The following is a 16429-nucleotide window of genomic DNA, read 5'->3' as shown; positions in this document are numbered from 1 at the left end:
TCCTGTACCAAAGACTTAAGAACAGACATTCCAGGTTTCCAGATGCTGTTTGAGACTCCAGGGCCCTGTGCTGGTTGCTCCATCTGCCGTCCTCACTCACCTGACTCTGGAGGTGGAGGTGGCTTTTTCTTGGGCTCACTGGGAGTAGTCTTGGGAACTTCTTTTCTCGGTGGTGCTGCGCTGGGGGGTTGTGAGGGGATGGCTGGTGCCGGCTGGGAGACCTGCTTGCTGGACTTCCTGGAAGCGGGTGTGGCCGCGTGCTTGGCCTCAGGTCCTGGAGTGGCGGTGTTCCCTTCCTCACTCTTGTCCTCCACGGGTTTGCGGGGAGGAGGGTCACTGTTGCTTTTCTTAGGGGCAGGATCCTCTCTTGCCGATGGGGTAGATTTCTGACTAGAGTCCACCGAGTTCTTCACAACGCTGCTCTCTTTGCTCTCCTTCTTTTCACTGGTCTTAGATTTCTTCTCTTTCTTTTTCACAGCTGGAGAAGGGTGCAGAAAGCAAGATTTTTTAACGAGAGAAAATTCTATTGAAAATGTAAGTAAAAGGACTTCCCTGGCAGTCCAGTAGATAAGACTGCACTACCAATGCAGGGGGCCTGGGCTTGATCTCTAAGATTCCACATACCACAACTAAGCCCACACGCTGCAACTAGGGAAGTCCTCATGATACAGGCTCTAGAATTCTCTAGCTCAAGTGCCACAGTGAAGGCCCAGCATTATTTAAATAAATAATGAATATATAAATAAATAAATAAAATATAAATATAAGAATGTAACCACCTTAGTCTGAGTTTCCTACAGCTAACATTGACCCTGAAAGGCTCAACTTGCCAAGTTGGCAACTCAAATTGGTATACTTTTATCATTTTAAGGAAATGAAACATAATGTAAAAAAAAAAGAAAAAAGAAACAATGTAATTTTATATGACTTTTTAAAAAAATTTTTATTATGGAAATTTTCAAACATATTCCAAGGAATAGTAAAATGAACATTCATGTACCTATCACCCAGCTTCAACAACCATCCTGGCAAAGAGCAGCTCTTGAAAAGAATCTTTACACTACCTAGTAGTGTGTACCAATGACATTAAAGCAGGAAGCATTTTGGAAAAGACCTTTTTATAACACTACCTTTTGCTTGCTTCTGAAGGTAGGCTTTGGAAGGCATCCATTGTAGATTCTGACATTTTCGCATCCTAGAATAACAAGGAATACCATAAGCAAACTTCATTTAGGAGAAGCAACTGAAACAAGTGTCAATTTGAGGGCAAGAATCAGTGAAACTTTATTCAGGGTCATTTTGGGAGTTGAAAAAAGGACTGCTCATTATTTAGATTAAATCCAAGTCTCTGAATCCTTTGATTAGCAATTTCACCTACCTCGAGGATTTAAAAGAGAAATCATCAATTTATTTTTTAAATGGGACTCAAATGCCTTGCTTCCCAGTACTGACTAGCAGCACACAAAATGATCAGTCATTATTTCTTGTAGTCAAATTAGTTCTGCTTTCTTATGAGATAAATATTCATAGTAATCTGAATACAAAATGGACTGAAACTGCCCAACAAGTCCTTTGTCTACCACTATAATGCTACAGGGTCTGTCTAGGGTTTGGATATATATATTTCAGTCCTCAACTTAATGAAACTCAATTTGAAGTCTAAAATTGAACTGAATCGATCCTTTTGTAGTTCATGAGCATGATGATTGGGTGTTCACGCTGCTGCGTGACATGTGCCTCCCTCCAAACCTTGTTACGACATTGGCACATTACCTGTCTGAAGTAAAAAAAATAATAAAAAATGAAAAATAAAATTGAAATGAATCCACTGAAACGCCTATTTTAGTGCAAGTTTATCTTGCTATCGTGTACCTTTTTTGTTGATCTGTGAATTGTCTCACTTCTTTCCACTAGTGGGACCAAGACAAGATTCCTGCTTAGGGCCAGACTAAACCAAAGCCCAGAACTACCTAGTTTGTCCTAGAAACTGTCTCACCTTAAGTAAATAATGCAGCATTTTCCCCAAGTATATTTTATATAAATCATTTATATGTTATTCATTCATTCAGCAAATATTTATGGATAATATCTATTCCTGGTGCCAGGCACCTGATGAGATATTCAGACACCAAAATTTCTGTTTATGCAACCCTCTGGATCCATTTTAAACAAATTATCCTAGAGAGTAGAAAGTGCATTTACAAACTGACTAAAAAAAGAGGGAAAAGGTAGAGTAATCAAAACTTCCAGAAAATTCCCTGGCAGTCCAGTGGTTAGGACTTCCACTCTCACTGCCATGGCGTGGGTTCAGTTCCTGGTCAGCGAACTAAGCTTCTGCTAGCTGTGTGCAGGGTGGGAGAGGCTTCCACAGGCATGAAAACATTCTGAGAGCTAGACGGCAGAGAGACCTATGTCATCAATATTTCCTGAGTGCCATAAAGGTGATTTCAGCTGACCTAACAAATACTATGCCTAAATTTGTCAGCATTTAAGTAGTAACCCTTCAAAACTGCATGGATAAATGGTAGCTCTAGGCGCATGTGGCTAAGTTTAAAATTAAATGAAAATTTTAAATGTTGTTCCTCAGTCACACCAAACACGTTTCAGTTACTAACCAGCCATGTGGCTAAGGGCTACCTGATTGACCTGAGCAGATACAGAAGGTTCTCAGCACTGCCCCCAAGGTTTTCTTATTTAAGCGCGACCCAAACCTAGCACAAAGTCCAACTGTGCAACTCATTGTGCAACTCAAAGAGACTCAGCACAAGCACACTGGGTGCTGGGACGCGTTTTCCTCTGATAGGCCAGGACAGCGGCCAAGGCCACCCCGCGTGGGGACGCGCACTCACTTGCAGCACTGCTTCTTTATGTTGCGGCCACCGAACTTGGGCTTGTCTAAGCAGTTAGTGCAAACACCACAGTCCTCAGGCACCTGGCAGCCGGGACACTGCCCGCACCGCCTGGACCGCCGTCCCTTCTTCACTGGAGGTTCCTGAGGTGCCTTGTTTCTGGTGACAGGCTTAATTGGTTTGATGGGTGGAGCAAGAGGTTCAGCATCTTCTGAGCCAGCGATCGATGACTTGTCTGTTAAAGGAATCCATCATCAGCTCTGAGGGAGTATCTGGTGCCTTCCCGAGAGCAGAGGGGAGATTCTCACAACCTACTGATGTCAGTATACACATTCAAACCTTCTTTTAACTGGAACACCAGAAATGAAATTCACTATAATAGTCATATGCAGAACTCAGAGCCTGTTTTAAGTAAGTACTTAAAAGTTTCAAAATGCCTACAACTTGCAGCTTTACAACAGCAGAAATCCAAACACTGAAAATGAACTGAAGGCTTCTAAAGACTCTAACCTCTAAATTTCATTTCAGCAGTCACCCAGAGTTTAGGTACGATATGGTAACCACGAGAATATGTCTCAGGACCTCCAACCACAGACAGCCTAACTGACCACGGGCCCCAGCTGCGGCACTCTGAAATCCAGGGGCACAGAGGCCACACTGACCACAGGGGCTGCTCTTGGTCTGTGACAAGCATGGCAGCGACACTAAGGCAGGCCCTGCTCAGAGGAGACATGAGACTCCCCTGACAGTCTGTGTTTGCCCAAGGGTTCCCCGAAAGCGGTGCCGAGCTGTCTCATACTGCATGGCCTCCAGGAAGATTCTGCCCGGCCTTCCTTCCCGCTCTCCTTTACTATGGTCAGACCTACAGAGCAGGCGGACAGCTCCCCCAGGCATTCCTAACTCCCTCCCCATATTTCAGGCACTTCTTCTCATAAGATCCTTACCTGGTCAATCCTCCCACTGACATCTGGTTCCTGGGGGGCCCATCCTAACATACAATGCTGGGCAGAGCCCACTGCAAACCCGCAGGATGATGAGCACACAAACCCAGGTCATCCCCAACCTACCATCATTTCCCATGGAAGACAAAATCTTTTCTCGTTCTTCCCATGGTAAGGCACTCAGGGTGGGCATGTCATCAGGAAACACAGCTCGTTTTCGGCCAAGGGCAACAGCAGCTCTTCTGCAGACATGTTTAATCCGGGGTCCTCGCACAGACGTCTCCGAGGAGTCGCTTTCTTGACCCTGAGTAGGAGGCAAGCCCAGAACAAACAATGACAACCATCTGTGGTGAAAACAAAACTGAATGAAGCCAAGGTATAGTTGATTAACTTATTATAGTCTAGAGTCAACACATACAACTTTAGTTATCCCCAGCTGATATGCCACATCAATACACAGAAATCACCTACTTCTAAAATTGGCAGAAAAGGATTCTAATAAAAAAAAAACAGAAATCAACTAAGCTTCTATTCCCAATTATACTACTTCTTTAAAATTCCCCTCAAAAAAATTCAAGCTGCCAGTCTGTATTATCAAGGAGTTCAGTCTCATTTAAATAGGGCTTATCTAGCAACAGACTGTTTCTCTGATCAGCAGAGAGGAGGGGGAAATAACTTACAAATGGAGGCATAAAAGGCCACAGCTCTAAAGAGAAATGTATAACATTTTAGAGAGCTGCAGCTCCTATCACTAGGAGGTTAACTAAAAATATCCAAAATGGTGTCACAAGTCTCATCATATTCCTGCTAGACCTCCCAAATGGCAGAATTACTAACTGTAAATGTGCCACTATGCTGAATTACGTTAAAGTCTAAGTTTGTGGTCATTTTAACCTTGATATGTTAATATAAACATGCAACTACTACATGACAATTTTAATAAACAATCTAAAGATTGGCAGGTTTTCTCATAAAAGGCCAGTGTCTAGCTCACTTTGTAAAAAAATTAAACAGTGCTGCTCTTTACAAAGATCTGTTTGTCATCATCTTAACTAACTGAACTATACAGCTTTTCTGTACCACAACTTGAGGCTAAGTGCTTCTCATATGAATTCTGCAAACACCTGTTATCTACTGTTCTAGTCACTCACTACTCACGGGAAGAGATCCCCCCCTCCCTGTTTTCTATAGCAAACAACAGTAAAACAATTAGACTGCAAAAATGTACCTTCAAAATTGAGTGAGATTCCATCACACCAAACCCATTAAGTACAAACAACTTGGCATTCGATGTAATATGGCCCCACGTACCTTTGGGTCTTTGTTCATCACTTGCCTTTATGAAGCAGTCCAGCTATTCCCTGCTTGTCCCATATATTTTATACTTTTCTGTCTCTATCTATGCTGTTTCTCCTCTTTTAAAGTTCTCCTCTATCATTTTCTACCTATCAAAATCCTATCTGTTCTTAAAGGACCACTGCAGATGCCACCACCTTTTCCTGATTCCCATAACTGGATATTAACTGAAACAGCCTCAAACCTGCTCCTAGAAGGGGCTCGAGAAACTGTTGATTTTAACGGGCAAGATGGAAAAGAGTACCTGTGCTTTGGGCTGGTCAGTTTGTTTAAGACTCTTACTCTTCTCAATCTTGCAGAGCTGGGCTTTGGCCTTTTTTAGGAGGCTGGCAACCCTCTTGTCAGTCATTGGAAGCTTGTCTGCCTGAGCCAACATGGAGCCTATGGAGGAAGTGGAATGTTTAACAGTGCTAGATGAAGGAGTGGAAAGGCAGAGGGTTTTCTCCTTCTCCAGGGATGGGGCAGTTGGGCCGAGGTCCAAGTTGCTTTTTTCCAGATTTCCTCTCCCTTTCTTTATAAGTATTTTGGTTTTGACAGCTGTCGTATCCCCAAGAGTCACAGAAGCAATATCAGTCCCAGAATCAAGTGATGAAGACTTCTTCCGCCCTGTTGCTTTTTTGGCAGAAGATGAAGCGGCCACATCGTCACCAACAGCCTTCTCTTTGGAAACTCTACCCACAGGATACAAAGCCGAGCTACTCTGAATTTCTGATCCCTTTTTCCTTTTCTCTTTCTTGGACTCCCGCTTATTCTCCTTTTCTCTCTCCCGGTCTCTCTCTCTACTCTTGTCCTTCTCCACGCTCTTGTCAGCATCTCGCTCTTTGGACAGCTCCTCGGGGGCCTTGTCTTTATTTCTCCCTCGTTCAGTCTGGGAGCCTGGGGTGAACCAAGGGAAGAGAGGAGTGGGACTACTGGATGAAAATGGCTCTGCTGGAGCACTAGTCTGCTTCCTTGGTCTCTGGTTTTTCTCTGCAGATTCCCCAGACTGAGTCAGGGAATGAGAAGGAAAAGTAAAAGTTGGGTTTAAGGCACTAGTGGCAAGAGGACCAACAGAAATGCTTAACGAGGAGGAGACAGAAGACGGTGGGGTGAGAGGTGACAGCTCAGAAGTGCTAAGCCTTCCACTTCTTGTCCTCATAGAGTGAGAAGGAGATCTTGGTTCAGATCGAATAGGGCTAAACACCTTTCTTTTCCTTTTCCTGTTAGATCCTCCTGAAGAAGATGTTCCAGCAGAAGTTCGATTACTAGGCAAGGTTACAGACTCAAATATCCTAGAGTGAGCCTCACTCGGGGTAAACCTCGGAGCTCTCAGAAGTGGGCTCCTTTTGTGCATATCGAACCTTGTTCCAGAATGGAGAGGTGAAAACAATCGGGCTGAAGCAGCAGGACCAGACGTAGAAAACCCGGACGCGAAGCCGACATCCTCAGGAGTTAGTGGAGGGGGGCGGAAATTATCAAAGATTGGTTTGCGAATAAGACCTTCTTTGGCATACTTTGCTGAGGAAAAGTACTGTGGCTCTGACCTAGAGTGCTTTAGAGAGGTCCACCTAAATGTTGGTTCCCGTAAAATAGATTTTCGCTTCCCTTGCATGGGAGCAGCGGAAGTAGGCAAAAATGGTGATGCTAAGGGGATGGTTGGAGGCATGAGCCAAGGTGTGTGGTCAGAGATACTGGAGGCTGGCTGCAGTGGGGGTGGCGGTGTCAGCAGGGGTGGAGGGGGAGAGGAAGAGGTCTGCTGCTGGGGGGCACTTTGCAGAGTGGATAATTTTTTTGTGGTTCTGGATCCGAAACTTCTCTCTGACACCGAATACCTTCTGCTTCTCCGGTCACTACTGTCATTTTCTGGGGACTGGGAAATAGGCAGTGGTGTATGGACTTCAGGGGTATCGCTCCGCTCTTCAGGAAGGACCTGAATCTCCTCAGAGGCCTGAGAATCTGTGGAGGTATCGACACTGGGGCTACTGGATCGGGAGGAGTCTGAAGACATTTGAGAGGAGTGCTGAGATGCTGCACTTGATTTTTCAGACGATCCACAGGACGTGGCACTGAATCTACTGTTCGGTGTAGACTCCAGTCGGGCAATTTTAATTGGAGGGTCATAATCTTCATCCTCTATGAACCGCCGAGGGGTTTTGATGATCCGCGAGGAGATGGCACTGACAACAGGCATGATGAACTGTCGGATGTTTTTGACCTGTGTCTTCACCTTTCTTCCTTGCAGCTGAGCTGCTTCTTTCTCGATTTTCTTTTGAGCCCCCTTTTTTGCCCTCTGCAAGAGCTGCTTAGCAATTGTTGCATCTGTCCTTTTAGAAGAAGGAATAATCCTAACCGGCTTAATCCTTCGAGGGCTTTGTCTGACTACTGTCTTATCTTCTTTTGTGAGTGGAGGTGTTCCTTCCTTGTCTTTCCGGACCTTCTGGGGCTTTTCCAGTTCAGAGTTAATGAGGAGACCTGAAGGGGTCTTTATCCTTTCTGTTGATGGAGGCCGTCCTCGCCGGCGTACAATTTGTACCCCCTTCCTTCCTATTTGAAGCTTCCCTGTCTTAAACTTTGACTTGAGAGGAGAGAGTTTACCTGCTCTTAATTTTTTAATCTTTGTGGCTTGCTGAAATGTAGCGGAAGGCGTGCGTTTCATTTTCTTCAGGCTATCTTCTTTGTTTCCCTTTGGTAACTCGGAAATGTCCTTTCCGTGTGTTATTTTGAGTTTTACTCCAGGGAAGGTGGGAGGTCTTCCTCTCTTCTTTTCTATACTTTTAGAATCTCTCTTCTTGATTTTATCTCCAGATTTGGTCTCTGATTTACTTAGAGGGGAGAATACAGATGGGTCTGAGAGGAGAGCTGAATTTCGGTCAGAGCCACTTCTAGGTCTCCCGCGAGGTTTTCGAGGACTAGTTTTAACTGTGTATAGAAATTAAACAATGAAGAGCATATATTTAGCTTTGCAGTTTAGGTCTTAACTAAACTGAAGATAATTTAGCAAAATTATTCTATACTGAACTCTATCTGGGTTTAATCAGTCAATAAAACATCTTTATTGTGCTTAGTTTCTTTTCACCAAAAACCTGCCTCAAAGAAATCAAGTAAATAACATTCTACCTAAAAGAACCCTTAACTCCTTTTTTGATAGAAAAACTAAGATAATCAAAGAGGTTTTCAACTGAGCAGTTAATATATACAAAACTAATTTTCCTACATCTTTAGGTGAACAAGGCTTTTTTTCTGAACTTAAAAAAAAAATCTGTTTTGAAAAAATCTGTATGACCTTTTCCATATTCTAGTCATCAAGAGTAACATTTGAGAACACATTTATAGTAAGTCATCCCATTTTTTTCAACTCAGAATTTTGGCTTTAATAAATATGAACCAGTTGCTCTCCAATCAATAATATACCAACGTCCATAGGCCACAATAATATACCAACTTCTACAGGCTGCTCAGCTTCCTATATTTTCAATCTGCTTTGCCAAAGTAAGTTAAGAAAGTTTCACTGAAAAGAAAAATATTCATTCATGAGACATCAGAAAAAGATCACTGAACTCAGTGGCAGGTGAGCTAATCAGTGAACTGGCATGAGATATCCATTAATCTATTCCCTTATCTATAGGTTCCTGAACCAGTCTTAAATTACAAACAAGATTTAACCATAATTGATGTCAAGAGCAAACTATTTAAATCAGATTTCTTCTATTCTAAATAAAAGGAATCTGCCAACTTTTAATCAACTCAATTTGCTATGGTATCAAGAGGCTTCAGAAAACCACAGTTTTCTAAAATTCTTTTCTTTTGGGTGGGAGGAGGTGTTGCTGCAAGGCTTGCGGGATCTCAGTTCCCTGACCAGGAACTGAACCCTGGTCCCAGGAGTGAAAGCCCAGAATCCTAACCACTAGACCACCAGGGAACTCCCTAAAATTCTTTGTATTGTCTGTACTTTCTAAATGTATAAATATGAGTTGCCTCGCCTGTCACATCTCTTCTCTCATGACTTTTCATGTTTTATATGACTCAACATTCTTCTGAGATTAAAACTTCCCCTAACAGGTACCAGAAGAGATTTATGCCATTGTGACGAACATTTTAGACTTTGGAACCGGCTTCCTAACAGAACAGAAATCAACAAGGGTCTGATTGTTGAGCTTTCTAAATATAAATGCTTTCCTCACCAATTAACTTGAGACTCCTCTTAACAGATTAAGGACTCATGTATCTGTTCTCAGTATATGCTAATCACAACAAAATGGACTATGGGACAGCAGGGAAACTACGCTTCATTCCTTTAAAAAAAAAAAAAAAAAGACAATATTTGAGATACACTGACAGCCAAGGGAAAAAAAACAAGAGGAAGCCATCAAGGGTTGTGAATCAACAAATTAAACTCTACCCAGATGTACATCACAAGATTCCTTATAATCTTGGTAAATCTGAATGTTGCCACTCATAGGCCTTTATTAATTCTGAAAACCTCTTCGATCCATCTTTTACAAGAAACTTTTGGTGGACAAGTAGAAAAAAGCACAACAGAGAAAAGTCCAGCTCTGCTGCTAACTTCCATAATCCACAATATATTCAAAGAACTCACAGATCACTTAGAAGTAACTACTCAGCATGTCTTTTCCTGGCCTCATTTTGTTATCTACAAGTGAAGAGTTAGCCTAGACAATGTCTAAAATCACCTTCATTCTTATATGAAGTTTTAAGATTTTATCACATCTTTAAAAAAAAAGATTTTATCACATCTTAAAAGAGACAACTGCTACTCTCTAAATGGCACAGGTACAGGAATACTACTGGTTAAGTTCTTCCAGCTAGAATAGCAATACTATCACCACTTGGGAAAGGAAAAATTGTTAACGTACTATGTTTGAGTTAGATTACTATATAGTACATGATGACTCTTGAATGAAATGCAAATGATGACAAACATTCACAAACGTCAACAACAAGAACCAAAAGCACAGCTAACATCATATTTAACTAGCCTGTTTATCCACATAAAATCAAAGACAACCATACAAGAAGTCAGAATGGCAGCACAAATGGGAAATTTTTATTCATCATAAGATCTATCTCCCTCTTATACAGAACAGAATTCTGCAAGCCATTAGATGTTATTTCCACTAAGGATCATCTCACAGGAAACTGCTGTTAAGTCTAGAATTTCAACGCATTCTAGATATTTTCTTGGTGAGAACAATGGCAAATATTGTTAATAAATGGAAACACCCATGTCATTTTTATTTTCTTTCACATAGTTTTTCAAGGATCAGGTAAAACAGTTTCATAGAGTGCCAATATTTTGTTTTTAGTTCTTTGACAAAAGTAGACCAAATTTCATCTGTTCAAAACAACGGTCAAAAAAAACCCCCCCCAAAAAAACAACGGTCAAATTATTGGTACTATACAATTCAAAATGCATAAATCTGAGGACGCTATCATTATTAGTAAGTAACCTTCAATTTGCCTACCTAATTTTATAAGCATTCGAGGGAAATCTAGCCCCATGCCACAGGTGGTTCCCATAGAGAAGCATAATTAAGGATAAACCAAAAGTGATCTAACAGAGAGGAGCCCCATAAAGAGGGCAAGCCATTTCCTACTTAGTGTGAGGGAAAGGGAAGGATCTCTCCAAAAGAAATCTAAGACCACCTTTTACATGCAGAGAAGGCAAGGGGAACTCACAGTCTCTTAACAAACAAAACTTAAAGGCGTCATGTGTTTAAGGGTCATACCTGAAGGAGACCTTGTGGGACTTCGTACTCTGACTTCTTCATCTGAGCCAAAACCTAAGAACTGCTCATCCTACAACAAAGGAAAATTATTTTAAAATCAGGGAAAAAAACCAACCCATAAATCTGAACATATCCCAAAGAAATGCCCAGAGGAGACACAAATGAATTTGGAAAATTTAGCCTCTATATCTCAATCATCATCATTCCTATGGATATTATTATAAAATAACTTAATACTGAAATAAATAAACCCAGCCATATGGCTTCAATACAGACAAACAGGAGCTGTGTAGTAACTGAACATTGATAAGTCACCTTTGGTGTACACAGGGGACAGTCCTAAATTTCAACCTATAGATACAGCCCAAAACAATTAAAGAATGACTTTAACTCAAGTAAGCAAATCAGTACAATGGCAGAAATACACAGCCCCAATAAAAAATATTTTCAACAAGTAAAGTTTACAGGCACATAAGGAATAACCTACAGTATCATAATCTCTTGTCTACTAAATATTAAGAGACTGAAATTGCCAAAATCGTCAGTTCCTTAACTCAGGAATTGACATTTAGATGTGATTTCTATACATTTGAGATCCAAAGATTCTCAACATGCATTTTATGGCATCATTTTTAAATGCCCTGTGATAAGAGACTTAATGGTGGGCAGCAGCATTTGTGAAAGGATGGTGAATTGACCACATAAAGGGTGAAATGCATCCAAGGATAACTGAAGAAAGCCTTTAATTTCAGTTGTATTAGAAAAGGCAAAAGGCAAAAACTTTTCTTTCCCTCTAACTTTTAACCTGCTTTAAAAAAAAATACTAAGGATTTAACCAATTTTGAACAAATTCTCAAGAAACACGGTCCATTTAAACAACCTGATTAATAGACATTCACCAATTCAAAGACTAAGAGTTCTTTCTAGAAAGAGACGAGAAAGAGAATTTCAGATGCCAGAAACAAAATCCACATAAAAGAACAAATTAAGGAATTAAAGACAGATTTTTTTGTACCTCCAACTGATACTGATAATCCCCAAATTAAATCTGAACAGTTAAAGCCCCCCCAGTTTTAGAGGGGACCAGTTCAACTCTTGTTTGTGGAGACACGACACCACCGTAGAGAGGGAAGGGTTAGTCTGAGGTCTCGATTTCTTCGTTTACTGCAATGTTACAAGGAATAAATGAAATAATTTACGGGAGTTATATAATTTCTGTAAAATCACTCAGAAAACTATAATGTGGCATCCACACTGTAGTTATTATTATTGATGTGATTTTAGAAACTGAAGCTCTGAAAGGCCAGATGACTTACCCAAGACCATACAGTTAGTTACAAAGAACTTCGTACCATAAGGCCTACAGTCTAAAACTACATTTAGAGGAATCCAATAAATTATCTACACTACAAAGTTCGATAAATTTTTTCCGCTACTATTAAAGTAACATGAAGCCCATTTTCAAATCCTTAAAATCTCTGATTTAATTCGTTCTTTTCAGGCACTTTCTTTATGGAACAACCTGGTAATCTATGCATTTCACAAAGACATCTGGGGATTTCCTAACACTTACCAGGGGACTACATTGCTAAATGCATAAATTCTATGCTCTTGAGAGTGTTGCAACAAGAGAGGTCTAGCAATTATACACACACCAACCAACAGGTAAAGTAACCAAAGCAGAAATAACGAAACATGATTAATCTTTAAAAGAAACATGAGATTCACATTGCTATGTTCTATATTTTAAACTTTCTCAATATGTAACTGTACAACCCTAATTCAATCTACTCCAAAACAGAGTACTACAGAGCTGTCAAGCAGTAATTAAACTAACTGCCAATGTTTAAAGTTTTCAAGTACTTTCCAAAATGACAGAAAGCGTTAACTCTTTCTCTGTGGCCTCGTAGTTGGAATAAGAAAAGGCTGACTTTACTTCCATCCAAGAACTTTCTTTTCACTTGAAATATATTGACAGGTTGACTTCTTGAAGCACACTTAAAAAATAAGCACCCATTGTTTAAACAATCCAGACAGTTTAGTCAAAAACAAAAGCCATCATTGTTATGTTAAAGAGCTCTCATCCACTAACTGTGAACTTCCAATTCCCTATAAAAGCCCCCCAAGCTGAGAAAGCACTGGGAGAAAAAAATCCTGCAAAAAGGTGCTACAAATGAAGTTCTTTCTGCCTCTTCTGTCTCTCCCATAACCCCCTTTAAATTCATCAGTTCCTGGAAGATGCAGTAAACAAGGTAACAGTGCTGGCTTTCCTCAGACTTGCCTAGAAATCAAAAGACTAAGTCCAAATGTCTACAAAAAGATAACAAAGAGGAGCTGCAATTAAATCTATGGTAGCTCAGATGATAAAGAATCTGCCTGCAATGCAGGAGACCAGGGTTCAATCCCTGGGTCGGGAAGATCCCCTAGAGAAGGGAATGGCAACTGACGTCAGTATTTTTGCCCGGAGAATTCCATGGTCAGGGAAGCCTGTAGGGTGACAGTCCGTGGGGGTGGGGGGTGGGGGGTGGGGTCACAGAGTTGTACACAGCTGAGTGACTAACACTCTTTCTTTCACTTGGCACTACGGCCAAGTAAGCCTAGTCAGCCCTGAAAAGAGGAAACGGGAGACACCATGCTACACGGGACCTAGTATTTCTGGAAACTGGGCCCAAACAGCCAGCTACACTTCTCACTCTGGCTTTCTCTGATGAGCACAGCATTCCAAGACAAAGTATGGGCAAGAGGCAACAAACCTATTCCTTCTGGATAATGATGTCCTTGGAGAATAGATCATCAAAATTGTATCCTCTCCTTACCACCAAAGATAGAAAAATATCCTTGCCAAGCTAAGCCCTTAAATCATATTTAGCTTCCAGAGATTAGGAATCCAATGAAGCTAATGTCATTTCCTAAGTGAAAGTTAATTCTAAAATAATAAACGTGTAGAATTTATTACCCCCACCCTTATCTCTAGGGGTTATTTGAGAACTTCCAAACGTATCTTTAACAGCAAATTCTACATTACCCATAAATATCCTAACATTTGAGGATTTTTATTTTATGTTAATGGTAGGATTTTAATCCTTTAATGGCTCTTATATTTGTGATGAAGCGATAAAGAATGTTTTCCACAAGGGAACCTAAGTGAACCCAAAATAAGTATTACAGACAATAATGTTTACATATAAAATGTAATGATGAAGACATTTTAGAAAAATACATTAAGTTCTATATTCAAGGAATTATGTACTACTAGGACAACTTTGCAAACAAAGCACTATTTCTTTTACTTTTCCATTCATTCAAGAATCATGTATACACTATCTGTTTCTGATGCAAAGAGGAGTAAGACATGACTCTGCTTCCAAGAAGTATCTAAGGCAGATAGGCAGGTGCCCAATCTCAGCCTTCCTTTCAAAATCCTTTAAAATGTTGGTGAAGGATAAATTACTATGTAATTCATATTCTGGAATTTAAAAACTGGCTTAAATCTTGGAATAGTGCATTCTTCCTCTTGTATCAGTATTAGGTTCATGGAGAAATATTCAACACATTTCAAAATTCTTCCAAAGGATGGCAATGGCTATCTCCATGCCTCAGTCTTGTTCTAGGCACCACTCCAGCGTTAGAAACCGGAGAGAGTTTAAGTAATGGAGACCTAAATCATCTGCGGTGATTAGATGTGACACAGTTCCTAGGAATACCAGTGATATCTGATCTAACTTACAACTCATAGATAGAGGCCAGTGCGTTTTCCTCCCTACTCCCAACTAAAATGCATAGATTTTATCTCCTCCCCTCGATTCCTCCTGATTTACCTTACAGCAGAAATCACTCACCTGGAGTTTTCCCATCTCCCGATTTTATGTGGTGATTCCACAGTTATTTTGAAAACTACCCTAATAAACAAGCTTGGGCACATCTGGCCTTCAGTGAATAAGGTGCTGGGGGCCTGCTCACCGCTCCTTTCTTTCCTTGTGAGATTCCTCAGCACTTCAGAGCACTCAATTAGCTGGTAGGTAACTTAGCACCCTTCTGCCTCCAAAATGTTTACTCTTTTGGGTTTAAAAATACCAAATTTCTTAAACTACAAAGGTTTTACTGATGGATCAACTCATAAATAACATCCATAACCACTGACTGTATCAAAAGCACCCTGACACCTAACTGTTTGAAATTGTTTTGAAGGCCTATAATTTTTGATATCATCATATATGGTTCCATCATATGAGGAGGCCACAGAACTAAGAAAATTACTAAGAACTAAAGAAGATGAAAAAACATCAAGGAGGCATACAGTGCATCTCAGTAGCTCCAGTTAAAGGGTAACACTTCTCCTTTGGGAATTTACTCCCATTAGTTATCACTTCTGCTGGCACATTTCTCTGTGTGTCACCGGCTACAATTCCCTGGTGATCCAGTGGTTAGGACTTGGCACTTTCACTGCTGAGGGCCCAGGTTTGATCCCTGGTCCAGGAAGATCCCACATCTGAGGGGCAACTAAGCCTGTGCACTAGAACTACTGAGTCCCTGAGCCCTGGAGCCCATGCTCTGCAACAAGAGAAACCACCGAAACGAGAAGCCTGCGCACAGCAAGGAAGAGGAGTCCCAGCTCGCCACAACTGGAGAAAACCTGTTCGTGGCAACAAGATGCAGTGCAGCCAAAAATAAAATAAATAAACAAGTAAACCTTGCGGGAAAAAAAGAACACACAGGGAGATTGACCTCAGGCTGGTGGTGGTAGTTTAGTTGCTAAGTCGTGTCCGACTCTTGCGACCCCATGTACTACAGCCTGCCAGGCTCCTCTATCCATGGGATTCTACGCTGGTTCAGTTCAGTTCAGTCGCTCAGTTGTGTCCAACTCTTTGTGACCCCATGAATCGCAGCACGCCAGGCCTCCCTGTCCATCACCAACTCCCGGAGTTTATGCAAACTCATGCCCATCGAGTCCGTGATGCCATCCAGCCATCTTATCCTCTGGCGTCCCCTTCTCCTCCTGCCCCCAATCCCTCCCAGCATCAGGGTCTTTTCCAATGAGTCAACTCTTCGCATGAGGTGGCCAAAGTATTGGAGTTTCAGCTTCAGCATCAGTCCTTCCGATGAACACCCAGGATTGATTTCCTTTAGGATGGACCGGTTGGATCCCCTTGCAGTCCAAGGGACTCTCAAGAGTCTTCTCCAACACCAAGTTCAAAAGCATCAATTTTTCGGCACTCAGCTTTCTTCACAGTCCAACTCTCACATCCATACATGACCACTGGAAGAACCATAGCCTTGACCAGACAGACCGTTGTTGGCAAAGTAATGTCTCTGCTTTTTAATATGCTATCGAGGTTGGTCATAACTTTCCTTCCAAGGAGTAAGCGTCTTTTAATTTCATGGCTGCAGTCACTAAATGCAGTGATTTTGGAGCCCCCCAAAATAAAGTCTGACACTGTTTCCACTGTCTCCCCATCCATTTCCCATGAAGTGATGGGACCAGATGCTATGATCTTAGTTTTCTGAATGTTGAGCTTTAAGCCAACTTTTTCACTCTCCTCTTTCACTTTCATCAAGA

At 41.3% G+C, this 16429-nt stretch overlaps 1 protein-coding gene and 1 non-coding gene across 7 annotated transcripts in view; one reads left to right on the top strand and one right to left on the bottom strand.

Moving 5' to 3' along the window:
* Positions 1–16429, bottom strand: part of KMT2A (lysine methyltransferase 2A) — an 80864-nt gene that overhangs the window by 40901 nt on the left and 23534 nt on the right. For 5 of the 6 annotated variants that reach the window (XM_043480725.1, XM_043480726.1, XM_043480727.1 and 2 more), the window contains 6 exons: positions 10873–10942; positions 5391–8044; positions 3917–4094; positions 2850–3084; positions 1131–1195; positions 101–478 (listed from right to left, as the gene is read on the bottom strand). In XM_043480725.1, the coding sequence (XP_043336660.1) occupies positions 101–478; positions 1131–1195; positions 2850–3084; positions 3917–4094; positions 5391–8044; positions 10873–10942 (3580 nt within the window). The remainder of the gene's footprint in view (positions 1–100; positions 479–1130; positions 1196–2849; positions 3085–3916; positions 4095–5390; positions 8045–10872; positions 10943–16429) is intronic. The other variant, XM_043480730.1, reaches the window with a different exon arrangement.
* LOC122450695 lies at positions 1679–1783 on the top strand. The gene has a single exon (XR_006272192.1). It is a non-coding gene; the product is annotated as a small nucleolar RNA U13 (small nucleolar RNA).

This window comes from Cervus canadensis, chromosome 11 (assembly GCF_019320065.1).
Source record: "Cervus canadensis isolate Bull #8, Minnesota chromosome 11, ASM1932006v1, whole genome shotgun sequence".
NCBI lineage: Eukaryota > Metazoa > Chordata > Mammalia > Artiodactyla > Cervidae > Cervus > Cervus canadensis.
Note: the sequence above shows the minus strand (reverse complement) of the source record. Positions and strands in the feature narration are given on the sequence as shown.